We start from the raw sequence: 20,878 nt of genomic DNA, 5'->3' as shown, positions 1-20,878 counted from the left end.
TTGGATTCTGACAGTTAACTGAAGGAGAATAAGGTTTTGGAATTTAAGAAGTAAGTTCTCTAATAAGGATTCTGCCCTCAACCATGTTTTAGCTGACCAACACAAGCTAATGATAATGTATATGACATACCATCTTCCCTGATGTTCAGAATAAAATTAAGGTAGGAAGACTGAAATAAAGTTTGTATATTGAAGAAGCATTTAATGCTGAGCATTCTATACAATTTTATTATTTTGAAAATGTTGATAACATTAAATAAGAAAATTGTAATTTACATGAGGATATTTTTATTTGTCTAAAATAAAACCTTTTAGGAGCAACCAACACTTTCATTCCTTTAACCATGGTAATTAAACAATGGTGATTAAAATCACAGACTTTGCATCATGGAGTACATGTTTTGGTTACGTACATTAGGGTTGCTCATCAGCACTGGAGGTTTAACATGCCATCAACTTTAACCATATGTAATCACAGGTAAGTGAAGAAAAATGAAGCTCAAGGAGCTCCACTGTATACAAATATTTCCAATTTTTGTATACAACAAATACTTGGGCCAAGTTTATTTTCTGACTTCTCATCTAGGCTTTGTGACTGCAATAATCACACTTCATTACAGGATGCATTGTAAACCCCTCCAGATCAAATCTGACAAGCTGTTTTGTGACAGCCACCCTTGGTGTGATTGAGATGTCTGTACACTCAATGTTAAGCTCCTTAGGCTTATAAGCCAAAGCTGTTACAGCCTAAAAGCCATAAATCCTTATCACTTTGTTTCACACTCTTTCTTCCTTTGTTTCCAACAGAGATGAAAACAGTAAGAAAAATTACAGCTGAGATCTTGTGTGGATTTTTGAAGGACCATTAATCACCTTGCTCAAGAGTGTAACATAAAGTCTTAATCACCATTTCCAAAAACACTTTAGAAAAGGACTAAATTAATTAGTGATGAGATGGGTATTTCTGACTGCAAGTGGGCTGTGTGAGCACACCTCTTTTCACATCAGTCTTTGGTGCTCACTTCTTCCTTGCTGAGCAATATTCATGTAGGAAATTCTGCTCTACTACAGAAAGCAGCCTGCAAAGACAAATTACATACTCCTGTGCTATTACAGAAGTCCAATCAATTCTGTTGGCTATCACAAATTGAATAGCTTCAGTATCTGTGAAAGAGGTAATCTGACACTGCCATGGAGTAACTTTTATAGTTAGGAGAAGCTGATGCCACTTCTTAGCATGAAAACAAAATAAGGCATAATTTCTGTTAACTCCATAAAGACTCAAGGGGAGACCTGCAGATACCACTGTGGAATAGTTATAATCTCACTTAACTACTTGTCACTTTGAAAGAGATTTTCTTCTGTTACAGTTGTACACAAGGTAAGGATGTTAGAAATACCAGATTGACCAATCTTATCTCCTTATAGGCAAGGAGGTAGTGCAAGCCAATGCTAGATCTGGTGGGGTAGCACAGGCAACAGAAACAGTGGGGAAAGACATACAGCCTTAGCAGCCTCATGTAGAAATAATTAGACTGTTAAATGATGACAACCCAAAACACCAACTTTGGTTTGTGGAATGCAATTCCTGTCCCTGCAACTTCCTCCAGGTCAAAGGGATAAAGAAGTGTTGCTTCTTTGGGCAAATATAGATCTCTACAGTATTTGTTTAAATTACAGCACCACACCTGGAAGGATTAATCATGTGAGGCTTAAAATCAAACAGTCAATTTTCTTCTTTATTTGTTTTGAATTTTAGCCTCTCTAAAGGATCAGTAATTACTTTTATAGGGCCCAGTGTGGCTGCATAAGTTAGGAGGTCTACCACCTTGCAATTTTACATTCATCTGCCAAGATGTCTTCTGTGAGGATGAGGAAAAGAGATAGTGCTTTTATTTTACTTGGTTATTTTCCCCTTCAGAAGCTTTTCCTATAAAACCTGGTGAGAGAGATAACAAAGTTGGGATCTAAAATGATCTGAAATGTTTCATGTTGGTAGAAATCTCCTTGGGACGGACTGACAACACCACAGCAGAATAAGAAGGCGGAGGTTAGAGTAAAAGAGCAGGATCCTCTATTTCTCCAAAGAGCTTTTTCTCTTGGCCTGGGTTTTTTGTTTTGCCTGAAGACTCCAGTATACTGTAAGTGTTTCAGAAAGGGGGAGGAGATACTAAGAAACAATTGCCTTGACTGGATAAAAATCAGACAACTTACTGAACTCAAACCATCAAGCCACAGGTTTGCAGTTTAAAAGTTACCTTACAGGTATAACAGCAACAGTGAGTTGTAGGATAACTATCTTACTCTGGAGACTAAAAAAGAAAACCCCAAACCCAAACACCCAAAACAAAACAAACCCAAAGCCAAACCAGACAGAAAAGGGAAGTGCATACTCCTTCACATAGCGACTGGTAGGCTCAGTTCTATTTCAGGTTTGCAGTGCACAGAGAGACACTTAAATGAAAAAAAAAAAAAAAAAAAACCACTTCTAAAGGATTTCTACAAGTCCTCGCTAACAACAGAAGATTGCAATTTTCAGCAAGGATAATTTCTTTTTTTCCAGGTTCTGTAGGAAAGCCGAAGAGGTTTAGGTAATTGTTCCCTTTTTCTGGACACTATATTCCTCCCAAATCTCTTAACAGATGTTCACTTTATGCATACTATTTTCCCTTCTTTCTATTTCTCCTATTTAAAATAAGGCTTTCTAGTATTTCCCTTTAGAAACAGAGCTGTTCCCAGTGTATTTTGAGAACTTGTTGCTTGTGCTCTGCTCTATACAGGTGGTAAAACTTCCCCTTTACACATACTCTTGCCCTTTGGACACTCAATTACTACGAAACGCCTCACCTACCCCCTCACCCTCATGGGATTGTTGAACCTAGTGCCACCCTGCTCCCTCCCACTCCTACCTTTACCTTGTAAGCCCTGTCTCTCTTTCTTCCCGGCCTTCAGAGGCACGGCATACCTGTTCGGTGCACTTCTGAACGCCTCCCGGCCCATCCTCCCTGACCAACCTGTCCCTTCTCAGCGCCGCCACACAACTGCGGGCTATTCTAACCGGTCTCTCCCCTAAGACCTAACGCCACCGTGCTGCTTAGGTGAGTACTGGCTCCACTTTGTTCCCCCGGCTCCGACAGAACCGAGCAAGCTCTCGCTGGTGGGTGATACTGACCATTTAACCCCTCCCTTCACCCCGGTTTCGACCGCTCCTCACGTCCCCCCAGCCCCATTCGAAAGGGCGCCGCCAACACGCGCTTGCGCACTGCCCCCACTCGGCGCGAAGCGAAGAGGCGGAGCGCCCACCGCGCCCCAGTGAGGAGGCTCGGGGTAGACGGAGGAACTACGAATCCCGGCAAGCCTCGCGCGGCCCGCTCCCCACGGCGGCAGCGAGCGCTGCCCTCGCAGAGCACGCCGGGAGTTGTAGTTCTTTGGCGCTGGGTATTGTCTCTCCCCTTTCTCTGTCCGGGAACCCGACCGCCACCCCTGCCGGGCGAGCGCTGTGACTGACAGCTCCGTGCAGCCAGTGGCCGGAGCGCTCCGCGGCGCAGCCCGGCGCCCGTCTCCTCGGTGACCAGGGGAGCTGGTGCCTCAGTGGAGTGGCCGGAGTCCCGGGACACGGAGGTGAGTGGGTCCGGGGCGGGGAACGCCCGCCCGGCTCTCCCTGGTCCCTCGCCGCCGAGCGCCTGGCCGGGAGGAGGGGGGCAGCCGACGGGCGGCCTGAGGGGAGCCGGGGGGAGGGGAGCGCCGCGGACCGAGCCGGCGGAGGGCAGCGCCCGCGCCGTCCCCTCTGCGCTCCCGCCGGCCGCGGCGCTGCCCGCGACCCCCGGCGGGCACCACCGGGGCGTGGAGCGGCGGGGGGGTCTCGGGCACTCCTCGCACCCGTCCTGCTACCGCTTGAGTTTTCAAACCGCCCCTGCGGGCTCAGGTGCCGCCTGTCCCCTCCCCGCAGCTCCGCCCTCCCGAGGCGCGGCTGTTAATGTGTAACCCCGAGGACCGTTGCTCGGGATGGCGCTGACCCCGCTCCCCTCGCCCCCCTTCGCGGCCTGCCGCTTCCAAGCGCCCGCGGTGCTGCCGCCGCCGCCGCCGCCAGGTGCGAACCCTCCCCGGGACGCGGCTACGCCGGAGCCCGCGGCGTAACTCGGAGAGCGTCTGCAGCGGGTGCCCCTCTCCTGGCTCCCCGCTCTGCTGCGGGCGCCGTGGAGTGCGGACCATCCCGAGCCTGTTCCCGACCGCTTTTATCCGCGAGCAGACCTCTCGTGTAGCTGCTTCAGCCTGAAATGCTGCCCCTTCTCGCCGTTTTGGAGCGTGTTTGCGAGAGAAGAAGGGGAAAACCACGCCAAACTACCCAAAAACCTTTTCACCACTTTAAATACACCCAAAAGTTCAGTCTGAATTGTAAACACACGACTTTATACGATAGCTTCAGAAAATTTTGTGTTCGGATGCTTCGTCTAGTCAGACAAAACAGCGAGTGTCCTGTTTGTGTTCTTTACACTTTGTACAAGTGCTTCGGTGTGAGAAGAGTCGTTTCAGCCTGCTGTTACTAATTAAAGTCAGTAGCTTTTGAATGATTGCAGTAGGTACACCTAATTGTTTTCTGGCAGAGCACTTGCTGCTTATACAGGAAGCATAATGGTATGTTTTGCCAATTGGGAAATGCTGATAAGGTTTTTTAGTAAGATAGTGTCCCGCCCAAGTTCTCAAACAACTGGTAGCTGTCTTCAGTGGGTTGTGCTGTTACATTTCTCGTGTAACTTGTCTATAAACGTGTACCACATTTGAATAGTGAGTGGAATTCAAATTTTATAGCTTCGCTTGAGCTTTGTAGTGGCATCATTTGCAAAAGTCAGTCCTTAATGGGTGGCACCCATGCTGAAGAGTCTTCTGCACTACTTTAAGATGTAAGTGAGGGGTGGGGGGAACAGTCTCCTCTGTGTGCTTCCACTTTGCATGCTTTATCCTCTTACAGTGTCACTACTGAAAACCGAAGTGAAGCACATTAACATGGATCCTGTGGTGCTGAGTATCAGCTCATTGTCACAAGATGAACTGGTGGTCACTTACGTGCTCTTAGACTTCACATGCTCCCTCGCTGCCCTCTGTAACTGTTCAGGTTAGAGTCTAACACAGGAGAATGCCTCCTCCTGTGTCTGTTAGTTTTGTTGCTATGAGTTAGTAAGCGCAGAAGCAGGAAACAAACCACCTCTCTCCCTTGAAAGTAAGCAAATAAATTTAAGGCAAATAAAGCAAATATTATTTTCCATGGAGTATAGAGTTTGAAAATGACATGGAAAGCTAGCATGGATATGTAAAAACACTACATAAAGAAGTGCAGTGTTTGTGGGATAAAGTGCAGTTCAGATGTAACCAGTATTTTTTGGTGTTTTATACAAAACGATTGATTGAAATGAAAGACTAAAATGAATGCTGGCAGGAAACTGAAGTCTTTCTTTTTGTTTTGCAGTTCTATGACAAAGCTGATGTATAGGGGCAAATTATGTTATTTCACATACTAGAATGACTCTTTATTTGTAGATGTTAGTGCTTCTGTCTGAAATACCTTGTGAAATATTTTGAAGTATTAAACTGTATTTGTTCTGTGTCATATTACTAAGCTGTGTTGATTAAAATTTTGATGAACTTTCTGAAATCATAGTTTTTTATATTTGCAGTGTGCTTCAAATGGTAGTAGGATTTCCATATTTTCAATGTTTGTAATAAATATATTGAAATGTCACAAAACTGTTATTTCTTCAAGATTTAGTTATTATGAGTTACAAATTAATCTGCCTTTATAGGCCTGTTTTCTCCTATTAAATGCTCATATCCTCTTGACTAATATTCACTAACGTGTTCTGGTATTGTACAGGCTTTTTTCTTTAGGACTTACTTTATCATACTTGGCGATAGCAGAAGGTCAAAGTAAGCTTGGCCATGTGTAGTATTGTGGTGTAACCCTTTCTCTGATCTACTATATGTGACTGAATGTAGTTATGCTATCAGATTAATAAAATTCAGTGCTATAATTATTAGGGGTAATTACAATAGTGTATTATTGGTAGGCTGAGTAAGAGTCAGTATTTTGAACTGAAAACAGCTCAATTTTGTCTTTGGTTACTTGTGACAGTTACTGCAGGTTATATAGTTCACTTACAATTCCATGGATTAGTAAACACGCAGACACCTGCAACAGTGCAGCTAAATAATGCCTTTGTTTCACTGGATGCACTACACATTTTGTAATTTATTGCAGGAAAAGGGTATTCAGTTGTGTGTTACTTTGAAACTGGAGGTTTGTGCCATTTTTGTGCCATATCTACTTAGCTCCATGTTTCAAATTTGCAAAGCAATGAAAAGAAAACTTAGGCAATTCGACAACATGATGTTTTTTTAACAGTTTGTCACTCAACTAATCTCTGCTGGAACCTCTCTGATTATGAGAAATGTTATTTTCATGATTTTTCCATTTGCCTGACATACTGCTATTGAGTAAGATGTGTTTGAATGCTGAGGGTTCTTGCAGAGGAGCTGCATTTGTCCTGTGTCTTAAAGTTTCCTAGATAATTTCAGTGAGCTGTTATTTGTCATGGATATAGTTGGCACAAAAATTGCACAAGAATATTCAGTGAGGGAGGGAGGAAATCGCTTTTCCAGTGATAAACCACAAATTTTTCTTCCTTTATTTTTAGTGTAAATACACTTTAATAGCAAGAAAACTTTTAATGTTGAATTACTTCCTAACTTAGCACTCATAAAATCACACAAATACATTAATATATCTGGTAGTCACCACATTTCTGGAACTCACATTTGAGAAAAGTAATGTATTAGCAGCTGCTGGTTTGGTTTCATAATGGTCAGGTTTTGATATGAAGTTCCCTTATCAATAGTTATCATGTGGAATAATGCTTGATGTGTAAGGGGTGTAGGTTAGGAAGGCAAATAGATAAATTGACTTATGAATAGAGTTAAAGTAGCAAATGTGGAATCATGAGTTAAGACAGCTCTGGGGTTTGCTTCTTCCCTAGAGCAGTATAACTACATTTTCATTGTGTTTTTTTATAGTTGCATTTAGGCTATTTTTGTTATAGATTAGAAATGTAGCTGGAAAAATCTGTTCTTCTTATGAACCACTTCAAAATTAGAATATTTAATGTTATTTTTTAACGACTGTTTTTAATTATATTTTTTAAAATCAGATTATTTATAATTTAATATTCCTAATTGTTTCCTTTCCTCTTGCAAGCTAGGACCACACTTTCTGGTGCCACATACTGCAATGCTTTATGTTGACCAGGTTAGCAGTACAGTTTTGGAGGATGTCTGTGGGACACATTGGGCTGTTCTCCAGACAATCAAGAATAGAAATATTCACTGTGAAGCAAGCTAAACCATGTATATATTCACGCTCATAGACTTTTATTTATTGTTGGGCATTTGTTGTGTCGCTTTTTTTTTTTTTTTTTGGCTGGAGAACTGTATCTTGAAATGTTTGAAATGATTGTTCTCAGAAAGTACCAGGCCTAATCTGAGATAGCTGAATGCACAGTGATCTCTTGGTTCACAAGTTTAGCCTCATCAGGAAAAGGTCAATCTATGTTTAAGGCATGAGATTGGATGCGAGTTGGCAGGGGTCTTATACGGCAACATGTGAGTTTGGTTAAATGTTTGCAAAGCATTTCTTATGTTATGATTTCCATTCAAAGGTTAAGTGTGAAGTTTCATTACTTCTGAAAACTAAGAGTTTCATTCCTCAAATTATAGGGGAACTGTTGTTATTGAAGCTGGATAATTGCTATATTAAAACAATTTGCAAAAACCGTACTACACTGAACAGTCACAGCTGCACCATGGAGATATAAAAACCTGATGTCCCTTTGTTCATAAAAAATACAAATTAAAACCCAAAAGTAAAGCCAAGTGAATGTCTTCCAGTATGTTGAAGACTGTCCTGTTTAGGATTTGGAAGGATCCTAAGGGAATCACATCCTGTAGTTTTTAGCAGAATATTCAATATATTAGAGTATCCGAGATATTTGATAGTCAAACAGCTCATAAGTAGTAAAGTAGTCACAATCTTAAATTGTATTTTAGACGTTTTCTGCACTGTGGAACTTCGGTGTGTTCTGTTCCAGGCAGAAGTGCTGTGACAGTAAAGTGCTGTGAATTGCAGCACATTTTGGGTGCAGGGTATTTTGTTATTTCTGTGGCTGAGACCAATGTCAGAAAGATTTCTTGGTCATTTTTCTTTCATGCAAGCACTGGGTTGGACTGTACTAATTTAACGCTTTAGATACAATAAACAATGTGTGTCTCCCTGTGTGTGTATATTTGTATGTGCATCTATCTAAAATGTTGCCTGTTCTTTGCCCACATACACCAGATACTTGCTTTCAAGTACCTTGTACACTTGAAATATGTTACAATGTGGCAGAGTTACAAGTAAGCCAGGGGACCAGCTCAAAGCAGTAGTTACTTTCAGATTAGTTCTCACTTGCTCAGATGGAGTTTATTGCGGTTTTATGTAGCTGTAGTCCTCTGGTTATTTAGTCAGTCTTCCTCCAGACCTGTGGAAGTAAGAGTTCATATCATGCCACAAGGGAATAGTTTCAAAAGTTGAACAAGTTATAGTTTCTCTTCTTTATGTTGAAACTTTTTTACCCATTTTAACTTGGTTAGTGGAGGAAACCTCTCTAAACCAATGGAATTTACCTGAGAATGGTTAGAACAAGACATCCAGATTCAGAATCAACACCAAAATGTAATGAAATCTATTTCTTGCTGTTCATATAAAGCTGCTTCATCTTAATTGTAAATTCATTACTAGATTAATACTTGCAGCATGTGGAGCTCCCACTTTTTTCCTCTTTTTAAACTTTTAAGCTAAACTAAAACACATGGATGTTGGAATGACTGAAATGTATTTTCGACAGTGTTTGCCTTCTGACAAATTATTTCTGAGTAGGTTAATTGCTTGGTTTAAGGGTAAATATGGTTTTGGATCCCTTTAGTCAAGTATATGACTGAATGCCCATTTGTTGTTGCATATGTAACGGAAACATACATGCCAAAGTTGAAGTCTGAGATACCTGTTTTAAGCTGCCTTTCTAGTTGGTCAATGGAGAAAAGCAGGCAACTAGGGGTAATTTCTCTAACCTGTTTTACATGTTTACATTTGGTACCTGTTTCTGTATATTGAGTATAAAGGGGGGTAGGCTACAGCTGAGCAGATACACTTGAGCTCTAATTTGTGGGTTGCTGGGAAAGGATAGATGGGCTGTGCTGTAAAATGTGGTGGTAGTTCAGAGGTGCTGTAAGCCAGAAGTGAAATGAATAGAAGGTAAAATGGTGGAGTTGAGTAAGGTGAAACATGCTGTAGTATAAAAACAATGGCTGTCCAGCAAAAGACTTAGGTTCTGTTTCTGATGCTTTTCCATTCAGTTACTTTGTCATTTTGGACACATGCTTTGTTTGCATTTGCTATTGCTTTCTCATCAATAAATTTAAGACTGGTACCTATTTTCAAATTGCTTTGAGTACCATGTTAATTCTCTAGCAATAGGTTTTGGTATAGTTGACTAGCAATATTTCTGAACAGTAAAGGGAAACTGGGTACTAAAAAACCTGAAATATGACTGAGAATTAAAACGTCTTTTTTTTTTTTCTTTTTCTTTTTTTTCTTTCTTTCTTTAGAGCTCCATCAGATGAAGGATTGATGCTCTTGCAACATGACCAAAAAATGGACTAATTAAAAGTTTTCCTTTGTTTGGAAAGCCAACCAAAATGTTTAGACCAGGGGAAACAGTCAAACGTCGACTCAACATGCATGCTCCTCCTCGGATAAGAAGTGTGGAAGTTGCTAGAGGAAGAGCAGGTTATGGGTTTACCCTTTCTGGACAAGCTCCTTGTGTTCTTAGTTGTGTTATGAAAGGAAGCCCTGCAGATTATGTCGGACTTAAAGCGGGAGATCAGATATTTGCAGTTAATGAAATCAATGTGAAAAAAGCCTCTCATGAAGATGTAGTGAAACTTATAGGAAAATGTTCTGGAGTCCTGCACATGGTTATTGCTGAAGGGATTAGTCACATAGATTCATGTTCAAGTGATGAAGAAGTTGGTTTTTATGATGGGAAGGGGTGGCTGAAACCCAAACCTGACTCTAAAGCTCTGGGTATAAACAGAGCAGAGAAAGTTGTTGAAGAGATGCAGTCTGGTGGCATTTTCAACATGATCTTTGAAAATCCTGCTCTTTGTGCTGGTAACTCAGATAATTCTGGACCAAAACAAAGATCATTTTCGGCTTCTGCTGCTATCAAATTTGATACTGGCAATGAAAGTGTAAGCAATCCAAACCTACTGTCAAAGGAAGAACTATCCAAACCCCTGAATGACGATTCAGTTTTTAGAATTGGGCTGGAGAGCGCCGAAGAATTTGGATTAGATGCAAGCATTTTAAATGTTGCCATGATTGTAGGTTACCTGGGCTCAATTGAGCTTCCTTCAACAACCTTGAATTTGGAAAATGAGAGTTTGCAGGCTATTCGTGGATGCATGAGACGTCTGCGGGCCGAACAAAAGATCCATTCACTGGTGATGATGAAGATAATGCATGACTGTATTCAGCTCTGCAGTGACAAATCAGGTATACTGGCAGAATACCCAGCAGAGAAACTGGCATTCAGTGCTGTTTGCCCAGATGATAGAAGGTTCTTTGGACTAGTTACGATGCAGACAAATGATGACACAAGCTTGGCTCAGGAGGATGAAGGGGTTCTGAGGACATCTTGTCATGTTTTTATGGTGGATCCTGACTTATTTCATCATAAAATTCACCAGGGCATAGCAAGACGCTTTGGACTGGAATGTACAGCAGATCCAGACACAAATGGGTGTCTGGAGTTTCCAACATCATCTCTACCTGTTCTTCAGTTTATTTCTGTCCTGTACAGGGATATGGGAGAATTGATTGAGGGAATGCGTGCAAGGGCTTTTCTTGATGGTGATCAAGATGCTCACCAGAATAATAGCACAAGCAGCAACAGTGATAGTGGAATTGGAAATTTTAACCAAGAAGAGAAGAATAACAGAGTTCTGGTGGTTGATTTAGGAAGCAATCCGAGTAAGCACATTCCGAACAGCATATGGGAAAATCCAGTGGGAAGGGGATCAAATCAGCCTGCTTCCCACTGGAATGGCTTCTGTCATGAGCAAGAAGGAAACATTCCTTTAGAAGTAATTCAGAATGATAAGTCCCAAAATGTAAGCAAACACTTAAGTCCTTCTGCTCGTATTGAAGTTCCACTAGTTTCCTCCCGGAATTCAGTACCCCCATCAAAGAAAAACACTGCTGGCATGGGCAATCAAAGGTGGTTGCCTGTGCATGTTTTACAGGAATGGCAGCATGGGAATGCGAGTGACCAGGAGTCATACACTGATTCTACGGATGGCTGGTCAAGTGTTAACTGTGGAACTCTTCCCCCGCCAATGAGTAAGATTCCAGCTGACAGATACAGAGTCGATGGCAACTTTGGTCAGCCACAGTTAAAATCACATAAAAATGAATGGTCTAAGAAGATGTTTTGCATACAGAACAAATTTGGCCCTCCGCACAGCATTCGGAAGACTAAAGAAGATAAAAAGGTAAGAATATGTTGATACCAGGTCTGAAAACCAAACAAACCCCAAACCCATCAGCCTATGATATTTTTACACCATGATATTTGCATACTGAAATTAAAACATGTATTATGTCATTTACAAAGTTTCAGATTAAGAAAGTAATATAAGTAATATGGTTCTCTCTCCTTTGCAGAGGCTTTGTATATTCCTGTTTAATTGAGTGCAGCTCTGGAATTGTACTTCTGCTGGAAGTATTGTCTGTTAGAGCTTTCTCACATTTCTTCTTGTCTCTTCATTGTTTCCAAATGTTGCAGTGGCATTGCAATAAAAGGAGCCATGGCATTCTAGTAACTTCAGTTCCTTCTGACATCCAGCAGCAAAAGAGTGGGAACAGTCTGGATTTTCAGCCTGGGTCCTTTTTTATTGAAGGCTGGCTTGCAAATGTTGTTATTTTAGTGATACCTATTTTTATAGCGATGTACCCTAATCATTAGTCAAAACACTGCGTTGTACGCTTTTAACTTTAACCAAATAAGACAATTTTATAATAAGAATTCACTCCAGCAAATTTCTCAATACAAGTGGTGTTAAACCTCTATTTAACACTACTATCTGTTTAAAAGGATAGTTTTAGTGGTGATTATAATGTCCAGTATAAGGTTGCAAATCTAACATACTGCCAGTAAGATATAATTAAAATTTTATTCCAAATTACTGTTTCATCTACTTGTTTTGTCTACTATTAGGCTTCTATAAACCAAATGGAGAAGATATATGAAAAGAAAAAAAGTATGGGAGGAGTATCCGAGATAATGACATACTGTTCCCTTTGTCACATACAGATTTTGCTGCTGAGGGAACTAATCTCATGGGAGTCTGCTGTTGATAACTGGGATTCTAGTGAAGTGGAAGTTGTTGATCCTATACTAAAAGAGATAGTAGCAGCGTTGTCTCTGAAACCTGCTGACTCCAGGGAGAGACAGAACCTTATACTCCAGATTAGTCTTCAAGAAGTGCTGTCCTTCCATGCAGAAGTATTGCTTATATGATTAAGTGTCCATCATGCTATCCAAATCTGGCTTTGAAATGTTTTTTCACCTGATTAAAAATATCCAACTACTGCTAAGGTGAATGACAGTAGAGATTATTTATTTGTTTTATACTGTAATAAAATCTTTGCATTGGTGTAAGACTCAGGCATTGACTTTTTGGGTATTAGAATGCAGAACTTTAGAACATTTTGGTTTCGGTGTGGAAGGAGAAATTATTTTTTATTGCTTTTCTTGCACTGTGAAGCCAACAGTTCTCACATACATTCTTTTGTATACTTTTTGTGCTGAAATACACTGGTGTATTTTAAGATGAAGTGACTGCTACAGGCAGCAATGCTTTCCAGACCCACAATAATGTATTATATTTCAAGTGATCTTAAATACAACTCGATTAACACTTTTCAAAAAACAAATAGAAGTTATCCAAACAGAAACTCTAAATTTGTAAGTATTGCCCATGCAAAACACCTAACAATCAATTCTGTCAGCTACCCTGACAACTACATGCTTTGTGATCTCTTCACTTATGGACCAAGGAAAAGGCCACCTGGTGCAGACAGATGTTGGTCCCAGGGGCTCTTTGGGAACTTGACCAGCTGCATGGGATGCTGTTGAAATTTCTTCAGGGTCTGTAGCAAGTTTGTGTCTGCAGTATTGTCCATGGTAGTAATATGGATTGCTTTCTTTTTTTCCCCTGTTATTTAAAATTACAAAAATAGTTTCTGAAATGTTTGAGACCTTTATTTCATGGAAGTCAAGAATATACTAGCGAAAATCTCATAGAAAATTTTACACTTAAAGATGTCCTATATCTGGGTAAACAGTAATGATATTTTACCTACTATATCAGTCAGACCAGTCTATGCCAGAATATATGTTCCAACGCTACATATCTCAGTTAATCTTCCCTTTTAAGTCTATTTACTAATAAAACAGGTATTATGTTCTTTGATTAATAAGAAATTTGTTTGCAAGACACATTTAAAACTTTCCTGCATGGCTTTAGCATTTCGTCTCCCCGTTAAGGCTTCAGAACCTCTTTTACATTTTAATTTTGATTTTCAGTATTATTGAAGGCTGTTGAAACTGATAAGAAAAGCTGATGAAAGTCTTAAAACAATTTGCAAGCATGAGTTGCAAGCACTTAGCATTATTCAGAGTAATTCACACAGATGAAGCAGTGCTATGTTCTCATCTTAAATCTTCAATGAAAATAGGGGATGTCATTATTGATGATCGTACCTCTGCACTTCTTTAGGTACTGCAGAAATAGGGAAATTCTGTGCTTTCCCATATTAGAGCACTAATTTGTGTCCATTAGAAAATGATATTAAGAAATCCAGACTCTCTTTTTGCTTTGCATGAAGAGAAGAAGTAAGATTGTCTATTGCAAAACATTATGCAGATCGATTAGATGCTGCGTTCTATAAAACTGTACGACCTCAGCATCCTGTGACCTTTTCAAGTGGTAAGGACTGATTTTACACAGCACTCTCAGACACATTCCACTTATGGAATAAAGTATATAAAGTGGTCACATGGGATTACATTCTTATTTTTACAACGTAGTGGCTGAGTCTAATGCTTCGTTTGGCAGAGCAGTCCTCAAATTGCTTTTTAATTAAGGTGGGTTTTTTTTTTTTGTCTTTCACATTAATACTGAAGGGTAATATATCCTACAAGTGGGAATGTGGAGAAGCCACTAGAGGGAGGAAAGGTTACCAAAGCTACAGGTTTTTTTGCAATGGACTCTGCACATCCATATTGCATATTGTCTTCCTCGGAGCTTTCATTACACCCTGGGGAAAGAGCATGAGTTCCTGGATGCAGCTCTGATGTAGCAGAACTGCTGTGCAGCTAAACAGTGATGATCACAGCATGTAATTCAGGAAAATATGCTGTACTGTATAGTGCTAGTGGGGAGTAAGAGGGACATAACTCCTGATTTTATAGCTGCACTGATAAAACATTTGTGAATTTGTACACAGTGCAAGAGCAGATGTGAGAAAGCATGTGTGAATATAGCTATTTAAAATGGCACTTTCAGAACCGGACGTTGGAAGTGTTTCTTGTGGGTAGGAATAGATATGGTGTTCCAGACTTTGGGTTACAAGGAACTAAACATGTTTTCTGAGCTTTGTTTCCCCTTTAGTGTTGGAGTTCCTTTAATGATGATTTGTTCATCTCACAAATTAAAATTGTGGTTCGTTTTGTAATGATTAGCAAAAACATTTTAAAAATATTAATATTCTTGACACTGCTGCACGTTAAACTTCAGTGTGTGAATAGCTGAAAAAATTTAAAAACGCTTAATTTGATTAAATGTTACTGGATAGCAGGAGGACTTTTGTTGTACTTTAAAATGTAAGAGATTTGTCCCTAAATTACTGAGCTCATACTTACACAATTGCCGTGCTTTATTTATTTATTTATTTATTTGTTTGTTTGTTTATTTATTCTTTGCTTTTAACATTGTTGATGAATTTGGAAAGAGGGGAACTACATCAGGGAAAGTTTTGTTCTATTACCTCTCTTCTGACTGCGATTCACTAGGAGGTATCTCTGGCCCTATGCACCTCTAAAATGATTTGCTGTGCTGAACTTCACATTCCCGTGTTTCTTAAAAGCTTCATGTGAACAGTTTTCCACTGAAGCATCTCATGAGACTGTCTGGGGGATCTCCTTGGCTTCTATAGTCCTTAGACTAAAACAAGTAGTGGGAGGCAAGGTGGCTTTCAGTCTCAGAATGACTCAGGAAGGTGAATTGCTGTAAGGCTGATACTGAGTAGGGAGGGGTGTGTGGTCTCATAAGGCCTAGGAGACTAGCAGATGAAGAGTCTGGTTATGGTTTCGGCGGGAATGGAATAATTCCTGCTTTTTTGTTTGTTATTCCTTTTGTACCATATTAACTTTGCTGTTGCACTGTTACTTCCACCTCTTCAGGATTACACTGAGTTCCAGACACTTACCTACTCACCCTTTTGTGTGATTTCACGTTACTCAAAAGAAAAGCACCATAAGCAATATGAAAACATCAGGGGATGTTAGGATTGGCAAGGGACTTGAGAAATTGCTGAACGGGGAAGCATTCCTTTCCCTCTAGACTAAATTAATATAATACATTTGATTTTGTTCAGCCCTCGCTCTCTGTTTTTGGGCTAGTGCCTGGCCAAAAATGTGTCTACCCATTACTGTTTTAAATTAAGTTTTACTGTGAAAATACTCCTTTTTCCACTCAAAAGCTTTGGAACAGGCAGTTTAGTCTTTGAGTTTTCCCTTCATGAGGACAGAATTGTAGGCATTGACCTCTGACCATCCTTTTTTTCTTTTTGAATGAAAGTCTGGTTTAATATTGTGGAGGTAAGTGTAACATTTAAGCTCGCAGGAGGTTTTACAACCTGATCTTAATACACAGTATTTGGGTACTAGGTTTATTCCAAAATAATAAATCCATTGGAAAGTAATTAAAAAGCTGTTTAAAATGTTAGGTATTGCTTTTTAGAAACTCTTTTCTGCTTCATATTTGTTGTAGGACTTCTATCTTGATGGCTTTATTGTTTGTGGTCTTGAAGACTGAATTTGTAGATCTATTTGCAGATCTTAGAGGAATAAAAAACTAGATAATCTTATTGTCTGAGACTCACTGGGGAATGGTATTGCGCATACTTTTTTGTGTGATTGTTTTTTTTTTAAACCAAAAGCTAATGCTTTGTAATCTTCATGACTTAAGCTACAGAAAGTATTGTAAAAATTGTAGAAGAGAGAAGTCAGGTAAGCAATATTGTGGGGTTCACTACTACATCTCTCATTGCTATTATGTTTTCTGGGTTATTATGATTATTACTCTCTTTTGATTAGTTTAACTGTAACTACTTCAGAGTTGTCTTTGTTTCCAAAGCAAGTAGTACTGAAAAAGATACATTGTTCTAGTTAAAAATGGAATAGATTTTTTTGTGAAAATTTGTAATTTGCTTCAAATCCAAGAGTTGCAGTTTTTAATGTTGGTAACTGCATGGTGAACCAACTGAAGGCAGATATTTTAGATGCAAAGACAATGTTGGCAAAGCTGTGTCGTTCCCATATTTGTTTTTTGTTGTATAATTACATGTTTTTTTCCCCTTTCTCTACAATTCTGTTTGGTCACTAGCTTAAATTGTTCCACCCCAGCTGTTTATAAAGCAGAATTAATGGCAGCTGGATTGCTGTTCTCACACAGTACAATTTAATGTTAACCTTTGGAATTATAGGCTTTGGTCTGATTTGAGATGTACATATATACCTTAAAGAGAACTGAAGTGAAATCCCAAACACCAAGCTAGATCTGAGAGTGTGCTAATGTGAATTAATATGCGAAGAGGCATTTATATGAAATAGCTGCTCTGATCGATTTTGCTGGAAGAAGATGAAAAGCAGTTAAATGTTTAGTAATTTCATACAGCCTTTTCATATGTATTGTAATCTTCTAAAATAATGATTAAAAAAAATCATCAGTTCTAGGATTTTTAATTATATCTGTAAAAAAACAAAATAATGCTGGGTACTTTTCTCGGAAAAAGAAATTGGATAACATCTGGACAGTAAATGTCTGTAGAGCAGTACTGACTTTGTGGAACTTTCTCAATTCAAATTTACATCCTAGAGAGCTAGATTTTTTCATTACACGTGACTTCATATGTTTTCTAAATCAAGCATAGGCTTGGACTCCGATTAACATCATGACAATTAAGGGGAGATGAAGGCATCTTAAGTATTTCTGAGCTAGTTTTGAGTTGCAGTGTCACAGGAGAAGATAGCATCTTGAAAAACAAAGAGAATCAATGAAGAAAATAGTGTGGAGAAACATAATTAGCACAGAATGAGTTGAAATAATGAAAAATGGCTTTAAGTTTTGAATGTAGAAGCTTTGAGATAAGAGATTATAAAATTATTGTCTGAGTGTTCAGTTGTACATAGATAGACCTCAGTTCCTTGCAGTTAAGAAGATCTAGGAAAGAAAAGGAGCTGTAAAATACCAGCTCTTCACCAGAGAAGAAATAGATCAATATGGAATAAAGGTCTTTAATTAACAAAAATAAATATGGAATTGCTAAAACTTATCTGAAGTGTCTAAATAGAAACATGAAAAAATGAAGCCTTGAGACAAAGACTTGAAAATTATTCCCATTAAAAAATGGCCATTAAGACATCAATAAGTATGCAAAGATGGTACCAGAGAAGGATATTCTGCACTGGCAAACCAAATTTCAGCTCTTTTTGGCAAACTTGTAGTATTATACTTTCCACACCCCTAGCAACTGTACCTTCGAAAAACCAGTGTGTGTGCAGCCTGCCTTGCCTTAAGTTTATCGCATAGTGCATGCCACTGGTGGTTAATACTTATTTTGTAACCAATCAGTAAAAACATCCACATACATCAGATGAGATATCCAATATTGAGGTCAATATACTATTTTAGACATTGCCCAGGAACAGCTGCTTAGAAACATCACAGAAAAGGTGTGAAAAATATATTCTAATTTTCAGCAGCATGTGATTTAGGGACTTTCCTCTGGTAAAGACACCATCCACATCATTGTGCGTAATGACCTTTGTGAACCTTTGTTCTTGAATTTGTTTTTCTTAAACTCAGTTGTACTTTTGGCATTCTTGGTATCATTTGAATTATATATTTTGCAGTTTCATAGTTTGGAAAGAAAATGGTGCATAATTGTAATTTGTATATAGTTTCATTTCATACTTGCTAATGTTTGTTATGAGAAATACCAATCTAACTCACTTTATTTTCTTAGTAATTTTGTTTTGTTTTAAATCTCAACCACCAATCACTTACTTTCCAAGCAGAAGTCAACTTAGTCTTCTGCCATACGAAAGCTTTTTCATGACTGTAATATTCCTCAGTTGTACTGTATTACTTTCGAGGAGGTTTGACCAGAACTATAAGCAGTTTTTAAAATGTGTAAGCAGGCAATGTATTCATAAAGCTTATTTCTTGATTACTTTTGCTTTTATGTTGATTATTCATTTGCCTTTTTGTTTGTTACTGATTACTAGCCCGTACTGACTTAATGTTCCCAGCTAATGCCAGCCTAATATTCAGGATGATTTGGAACCAATTGTAATGCTTGTACTTGTTATTTTCTTCACGTTTTTCCTAGTGTACTCAGGTCTTTCTGTTCCTCTGCAATTTCTAGCTAATAGGCTTCCAGCTTATAAAAGATACTGTTATCTAGTTATACTGAGAAAATGATCTTACTGTTCCATCTGCATTAATACCATTAGCATGTGTTTTCTTGTTTAAAAAAGGATTAGGATAGTACTGAAATGTAGGTGTTCAGTGTTCTATACCTGCTATCCTTACTACAGGAGAAAAATAATAAATATTAAGGTCCTATCTAACCCTAACTATTCTATGATTCTATGGTTCTAATTTAATCTACTTGGATGTCCAATGTGGCAGGACAGCCTCTTTTCTATGTCTTCCTGGAGTACATAAAGATCTTACATTGTACCCCATTCTTGTTGATATTATGGGCCAAAATCCCTCTGTAATGGTTATAACACAGTGAAATGTGTCATTATCGTCTGATTAATAGTCACTTGTCATAATGGTGCCAAAAATACCCCCAAAACCCAACCCGACCCAAACCATTGTAAATATATATAATGATCAAACAATCGTTAAATTGTTCATCCTGGAGAAGAGAAGGCTGCAGGGATACATTAGAACAAGCCCCCAGTACCTAAAGGGGGCCTACAAGGAATCTGGACAGGGACTTTTACAAGGGCATGAAACCACCGAACAAGGGGAGATGGCCTTAAACTGAAAAAGGGGAGATTTAGATTAGATTTTACAAAAAAATTCTTCCCTGTGAGGGTGCTGAGGCGTTGGTACACTGTGCCCAGAGAAGCTGTGGCTGCCCCATCCCTACCAGAATTCAAGGCCAGGTTGGATGGGGCTTTGAGCAACCTGCTTCAGTGGAAGATGTCCCTGCCCATGGCAAGGGGTTGGAAGTGCAGGAGCTTTAAGGTCCCTTCCAACCCAAACCATTCTCTGATTTTAGGAATTTCAGTGTAATTAAAGCTATGGAAAAGCTGTCAGTAAAATTTGCATGATGTTAGAGCTTTTTTAATTAACCCTCACCCATGTAATCCAGTTTTGTGAGGTGATGCTGATCCATGGTGATGGCAGCAGTGCACAACAGCCTGGAGAGTGTTACTTCATTCTTGTTTTGATCGTTGGCATATGGAGCTCTGCCTAGCAGCATGCCTACCTGTACCCCAGGACTTAGTGCTTCTGTTCCTGTTGTGGTCCAGGGGACGACCACAGCAAGCTCTTTTCCTATTTCCCTCATGGATTTTTTTATCGCTTTCAGGGTATGAGGGGCCTTAACCCAGAATACCCTGCATTTCAATCCGTCCCATTCTCAGGCCCTTGGACCCTCACTTTACAAGTCCTACAAATCTGCGCTGTCATTTCTTGGGTGGACGAGCATATGATGCTGGCTAATGGGATGAGGAGCAAAGGGAGGTCTGGCCTGCATTCTCGCCTGCTCTCACTACTATAGTGGGGCAGCCAGCTGTCTAGGCTGGTATCTGAAAGAACGGGCACTTACAGTGGAGGAAGACTAAGCCAAATGGTCCAGAGCAGGATTTGGGACCAATGTTGATGACAGAATAATGTTTGTATCAACTACTTTGCTTCAAGACTTTCAGTATTTTTTTAGATCTTATGCTCTGACTATATTGGCATTACTGTGGCATCCCTGTACCCCGTCCCTTTTCAGAAGGGTCTAAATTAGGAATTTTTCTTTCTGAAGTCCTAAACCTGCATTTTTTGGTAAAGATGAACTGCTGCTCCAGACTGACCCTTCTGCTGTTTATCGTCTGAGAGAAAATTTGGCATGTTTTGAATAGCTGCAGAAGTTTCAAATTATGTGATCTGTGTGTCTGGGTTCTGAGCTGTTATGTGCTTTACCATACAAAGTCATAGAGTCTAAACCTAAAAACAGTAAGATTTTTTTAAAAGCTTTAATAGCTGGAAATAGAATCATAGAATAATAGAACAGTTTGGGTTGGAAAGGACCTTAAGATCATCCAGTTCCAACCCCCCGCCATGGGCAGGGACACCTCACACTAAACCATGTTGCCCATGGCTCTGTCCAACCTGGCCTTGAACAGTGCCAGGGATGGAGAGTTCACAACTTCTT

General features: G+C 39.5%; 1 protein-coding gene across 4 annotated transcripts in view; it reads left to right on the top strand.

Moving 5' to 3' along the window:
• The first annotated feature begins 3,034 nt into the window (after positions 1–3,034).
• The window catches only part of RGS12 (regulator of G protein signaling 12), an 88,360-nt gene continuing 70,516 nt past the window's right edge, over positions 3,035–20,878 (top strand). For 2 of the 4 annotated variants that reach the window (XM_065660199.1, XM_065660224.1), the window contains exons 1-2: positions 3,251–3,621; positions 9,694–11,640. In XM_065660199.1, coding sequence (XP_065516271.1) covers positions 9,784–11,640 — 1,857 coding nt within the window. In that variant the 5' untranslated portion in view covers positions 3,251–3,621; positions 9,694–9,783. Of the gene's footprint in view, positions 3,099–3,250; positions 3,622–9,693; positions 11,641–20,878 lie in introns of those variants that run through there. The other 2 variants (XM_065660214.1, XM_065660206.1) reach the window with 2 other exon arrangements.

The sequence above is a fragment of the Lathamus discolor genome, chromosome 1, assembly GCF_037157495.1.
Source record: "Lathamus discolor isolate bLatDis1 chromosome 1, bLatDis1.hap1, whole genome shotgun sequence".
Taxonomy (NCBI): domain Eukaryota; kingdom Metazoa; phylum Chordata; class Aves; order Psittaciformes; family Psittacidae; genus Lathamus; species Lathamus discolor.
The sequence above is the reverse complement of the archived record's forward strand: the minus strand, read 5'-3'. Positions and strand labels throughout refer to the sequence as shown.